At 47.1% G+C, this 6,000-nt stretch overlaps 1 protein-coding gene across 2 annotated transcripts in view; it reads right to left on the reverse strand.

The window, feature by feature from the left end:
* Positions 1 to 4,112, reverse strand: part of RBL2 (RB transcriptional corepressor like 2) — a 55,350-nt gene extending 51,238 nt beyond the window's left edge. Inside the window, exons 1-2 of one of the 2 annotated variants that reach the window (XM_065567034.1) lie at positions 3,721 to 4,112; positions 843 to 973 (exon numbers count right to left, since the gene is read on the reverse strand). In XM_065567034.1, coding sequence (XP_065423106.1) covers positions 843 to 973; positions 3,721 to 3,906 — 317 coding nt within the window. In that variant the 5' untranslated portion in view covers positions 3,907 to 4,112. Of the gene's footprint in view, positions 1 to 842; positions 974 to 1,303; positions 1,430 to 3,720 lie in introns of those variants that run through there. The other variant, XM_065567035.1, reaches the window with a different exon arrangement.
* Between the last annotated feature and the right edge of the window lie 1,888 nt (positions 4,113 to 6,000).

Consider the following 6,000-nt stretch of genomic DNA (forward strand, 5'->3'; position numbering starts at 1 on the left):
ACAAATTCAGAAGAAACAATGTGAAGATTGCTTCGGACTCAGAGGATTCTGAATCAGGCCATGCAGCAGTAAGAAGGAACTGGAGAGTCGTCAATCTGCCCCACTCCTTATATCCTCAGCTTGGAGCACAAGGACAATAACTGCATAGCCACAAAACAACAGACACTACTTAGTAGAAATCTGCAGTCTCAGGTGCCTGGAGTGTGTGGAATACACACAGGGACTAGAACTCAAAGATGACATCTCTCCACTGTTTGAAGGAGAAAGTGTATGTAAGTGTAAATGTCTCATGTGACTAGCACAACTTAATACATTCACACGTTCATTTGGTTATTAGCACTAAGTACATTAGAATATTCATATTCTTGTCTTGATTATTAAGTATTAAATAGACAGCTCAGCTTTTACTTGATTTCACCAAATAAACCCCCCAAGACACTCCCACACATCACTACTACTTTTTATGGGCCTGCTTGTGATTCCTGAGGTTGAAAAGCCAGCCTCAGAGATAGAAAAATACTGTGGTTACAACATGCTAATGATTCAGGTGAATTGTGACTAGATATAAAATCACAACAAAGTCTGTTAAAATGATTTTAACCTTCTGAGTTAAACATCCTCATTCAGAATGATGGACAATTTTTATTAAAGACAAACTGTCTAACTCATGATAGTGTCTAAGAACAAAGGTCTTGCAATATAACAACACTGTGTCAAAATGCAGGAAATAAGAGTGAGTTAAAGATAATTTTCACCTTTCACTCTCAATTTCTAGACATTTGCAGGGGAAATGCAGACTTACATTTTAACAACATAGTTGCACTTTTGAAAGAAGAAATTACCTCTGTTCTGAACAGCGCAATATTCTTGTTAAGGATACATAGTTTCCCTCGACTGTCCCTCTGCTCACAGTTGGGACTGCTTTTCTGCAAGCCACATATAAGGCACATGCTAGCCAGTGTAGATCATTCCCCTGTGAAATTAAACATTACGCCATTTAAAGGATACACTGACAAGTGTTTCTTTTACTTCAGCTATGCATCCAATATAGAGAAAAAAGCAAAAAATAATCCTGTACATTTCAAGGGAAAGATTGTAAAGCTTAACTCAATTATTCAAAAGCTCTTTCTAGTTATAATGGAATTAAGGAATTTTAAAAATGCTAAAATTAAGTAACATCACAATTACTAAAGAATCAATTAACTTACACTTACCAATTTCTTGTTAAACCAAATTTTACATGGGGCATTTAGCATGCTTTTTTACTTCTAACAAGAGAAGATTATTTTAAATGTTCCATCACCTTGTGGATATGAAAGCAACTGCTCCTGGCTGCCAGAACATTCTTCTTCCCCAAATGTTCCTAAGGACACTTGTTCATTTTTCCTCAAAGACTAAGAATGAAAGTTTTCAAGTTTGGGCTCTCCAGTCTGGCTGCACCCACAATCAATATAGTTAGAAACTTATATGAAACCAGACCAAGTGTATGTCTATTTCATCAAGGTAACTGAAAGGGTCATACAGATGAGATTCAAGGCATTTTCTAGCAGTGGGCACATATATCCTAGTGTCCTGTCAGAGAATATCTTATTGGTAAGTCTATCATGTCACTCTCAATGTTCCAACTGCCAATATACACTCTGGTGGATACCTCTCTATCAGAGCCATAATTTTCCTGGCCTACAGAAAGATGATGTATTAAGACCAGATAAACCTATTCCTGATAAACATTCAGTACTACAAAAAATATATATATATATATCAATCAAAACTTGGTAGCAATTTAAATAAAATCCTAAGACCTCAACTGACAAAGTACAAATAAGGGAAATCCTAACTGCATACAGCAGACATCAATTGATAAAACGTGTTGTGCAGTAAGCTACTTTTTTTGCTGACAATGAATTGTTTGCAGTGTCATCGTAGCTGTGTTAGTCCCAGGATATTACAAAGACAAGGTGGATGAGTTAATATCTTTTACTGAACAAATTCTGTTCGGTGAAAGAGACAAGCTTTCAAGCTACACAGATTTCTTTTTCTGGGAGATATTTGAAAACTTCTATCTGACACCAACAGAAGTTGGTTAAAAAAAAAAATATTAACTCAAACACCTTGTGTCTCTGACACTGAGTTAACATTCAAAATCTGGAATTTTCTAAATTACCAAAAAGTTGATTTTAAATTTGGTGCTTTGACCTCCCTGTTCCTTTCCAAATAAATCAGGCTTTTGATGCATGGTAAGAAGACATACATAAAGGTCCTCAAAGGAGGCAGAGTTAAGATTGTAGAATGTGGAAAATATCCCATTAACTCAGCTTTTCTTGGTTTTCTAACCTCTGTGGTTTGGTGATTTTTTTTTTAAAACAACTTTCTTATAAGAAGTATGTAATGGAAGCTGGTATAGTATCCTTTGAGTTTGGGAATTAAATTATCATATGCTGGTAGGGCACAAGCAGCACAAGGTGCTAGCTGAGTGCTTGTATCTTAATTCCCACTTTAAATATATTTTTGCATATGAATAAAAAAAAGTTATATTTGCACAGTAAATTATATTTAATTGCCATCCTACTGTATTCAGATATACACATTAACACTTTTCTTTACTGCCATGTTTATTTTTTAACAAAGTTATCAGGTAGAAATATTTTTCAAATAAATTTGAATCTCAACTTCGGGGGATCAAATTTAAAAGCTGTGTTTCCAAAAACTGACCACACAAAAGTATGTGCACAATTATGTGCTAGATCACACATAGAAACTGTGGTTATTATGGTACTGCAGATATTTGTATGCACAATAGGTACCTATTAATGTAGCAATATTTGTGTGTACATATATCAGATTTTCAATCACAGTAGCTGTGTAAGCAAACTGGATGTGTATATTTCTGTTGTTAAATCCAGAAACTAGTGTAATATGTGAAATAAAACTTATTTCAACATTTGGTAGAATACCAACACAAAAAAGTACTTTATCTGAATAGAATACACGATAGCCGAAAAACATCTTTGCACACATTACTAGTAAATACACTATGGTAGAACCCCATTAGTCCATACGGGAACATACATGGTGAACTACTGAATTCTGAAAACAGCAAGCCAAAGAACCAACAGAAAGACTGAGGATACTGCATCACAGAATGTACTATGTTAATTTACAAAAAACACTTCATACCACCAGCAAATATTCCTTATTTTATAAAAGCAGCAAAGCTTTAGAAATAGTAGACTTCACTTAAACGTCCCACTTTTTAACAAAGGTTTAATAGACGAGAAGAAATTTGTATGAGACTCGGTTTAACACATTTTTTGGAATGTTGCAGAAACAGACACATGGCAATTTTGAAGGAATTGGAGAGAAATATCCTGGTTTGCAACTATCTCCGGCAGGAGAACAGTTTGGTTTTTTCCCTCGATTAGGAAAAAAGTTAGAACCTCAGATTAACAAATCCCAGGTCAGGGACTCCAACCCCCCTTCCCTCACGGGGCAAACACGAACATCCTTTTGGTGTGTGTGTGTGGGGGGGGGGGGAAGGGGCGCGAGGACTCCTGCACAGAGGGCTACCGAGCCATTTCCTGACGCTGGGGCGGAGTCTCTGAGGCACAATAAGGGATGCGATTCCCACAGCGTTCCTGGTCCGGACTGTGTCTGTCACAGAGACACCCCCCCCCTCCGCAGCTAGCCCTATCTCCCCCCCCCACACCGGCCGCCCCTCACCTCCAGGGTGTAGTTACGCTTCATGCCCTGGTAGCTGAGCCAGGCCTCGGCCCGGGCGCGCTCGTCCATGTTGAGGCTGCTGCAGAGCTCCTCATAGCGCTGCCGAGTGCCCCACTCCTCCGCCGGCGGGGAGGAGGCGCTGCCCGCGACCCCCGCTTCGGCCTCCTCCTCCTCTTCGCCCGGCATCCCCTACCCCGTCACTAGAGGGCAACGCCGCCCTGCCTCACACTGCGCCTGCGCCGGCCAGCAGTGGCGTTCGAATCCAAACACCCCGGCGCCGAGCTCCGCCCCCACCCTGCACCCTCGTTGGTCTGGCGGGGAGCTTTACCAATCAACGGGCTCCTTGCAGGCAGGCGCAGTTCACTTCGCCCTACGCACCCGCCTGCGACGGCGCCTACGTGACGTATCCCAGCAAGCCGTGCCAACCCCCCCATCGCATCCCACAGCCAGGCAGCAAAAACTACCACGCCCAGCATGCACTGCGATGGCTGAAGCGGATAGGCCAGGCCCGTTGCTGCACTGGGGTAGGGTGGCAGCTTCACGCGCTGCCTCTCTGCTAGAGGCCCGCAGCGCCGTCCTGCGGCCCGGCCGGCCAGCAGCCGCCCCCGGGAGCTCTGCCCTGAACTAGCGCGGCTTGGGGCACGTGAACGCGCAGGCCACGTGGCAGCGCCGCTGACGTTTAACACGTATCAAAACTTAGGGCAGGTCTACAGGCAGATTTCCACCCGAGTCACCTAACGGGTGTTGAATCCCCAGCTTCTGTTCTCTCGGTGCAAGCCCGTGGGGATGCTCACTGGGGAATGAAAGTGTTGGGTTTCAATTTGCTCCCAGCCCCAGTTCTTTGTGAGATGGAGGTAGGGTTACCATATTTGCAGTCAAAAAAGAGGACTCGGGGGGGAGGGGCCCCGCTCTAGCCCCGCCCCTGCCCTGCCCCCAATCACTCCCTCCCACCCCCTGTCTGCCCCCCTCAGAACCCCCAACTCCCCCCTGCTCCTTGTCCCCTGACTACCCCCTCCTGGGAACCCCTGCCACTAACTGCCCCCTAGGATCCTACCTGTCCCCTGACTGCCCCGCCCCTTATCCACACCCCCACCCCATATTCACACACCCCCCCCAGACAGACCCCGGGGACTCCCATACCCTATCCAACTGCTCCCTGCCCACTGACGAGACCCCCAGAACTCCTAACCCATCCCACCCCCTCTGCTCCCTGCCTGCCTCGACCCCTCTCCACACCCCTGCCCCCCTGACAGCCCCCCCAGAACCGCCAACCCATCTAACCCCCCCTGCTCCCTGTCCCTGACTGTCCCAACCCCTCTCCACACCCCTGCCCACCTGGCAGCCCCCCCCACACTCCCGACCCATGCAACCCCCCACTCCCTATCCCCCGACCAGGGCCGGCTTTAACAAGAGCCCAGGAATCGCTGCGCTCCGGCCAGAGTCGCGGGGTTTGAGGCCAGGCCGGAAGTGCTCAGGCGGGGCCGGGCCGGCTGTCCTGGGCCAGAGCCACTGGGGTCGGGGCTGGTGCACTCGGCTGGAACTGGAGCCGGAGCCGCTGGGGCTGGGGCCGGCGCGCTCGGCCGGAACTGGGGCCAGTGCCCCGGGGCCCGAACCGGGCCAGGCCGGAGCCGCTGGGGCCGGCCGGGGCCAGACTGGGCCACGTTGCGCCTACCTGGAGCCCTCCTCCTCGCATCCCCTCGCCCCAGCTTACCTGCTGCTGCCCGCCTGCCCCTGCTTCTTTTCAGACTTCCAGCGAAGATCTGATTCGTGGGAAGCAGGGGAAGGGGAGGAGCAGGGGGCGGAGCGTTCAAGAGATGGGAGGAGGGGGAAGACAGCTGCGGCGCCCCGGGGCGTGCTAAGACTGCAGGGGATGGGGGGAACCGAGAAGGGGCTTTGGCTGCCAAGCAGCGCCGCTTTTCGATCTATAAATAGCCGACTGGGGTGAAATCCCGGACATTTTTAGATTTTTAGAAATCCCCCCGGACGGCTATTTATAGATCGAAAAGCCGGACATGTCCGGGGAAATCCGGACACATGGTAGCCCTGATGGAGGGCACAGTCCTGTTACGCGATTAGAATCTGAACTGCTGGGTTTTACACCTGGCTCTGTCACTGCCTTGCTCTGTAACCTTGGGCAATTCACCGACTCCTTAATCTCATTTTTACCAGCGAGGAAACTAATATTTACATACCTTGCAGGGTTACATGAAGTTAATGAATGTTCACTAGATGCTTTGAGGTCTGCAGATAGAAGGCACAATAAAATTACTAATTGTCTTT

Source organism: Chrysemys picta, chromosome 14 (assembly GCF_011386835.1).
Source record: "Chrysemys picta bellii isolate R12L10 chromosome 14, ASM1138683v2, whole genome shotgun sequence".
NCBI classification, from domain to species: Eukaryota; Metazoa; Chordata; order Testudines; family Emydidae; genus Chrysemys; species Chrysemys picta.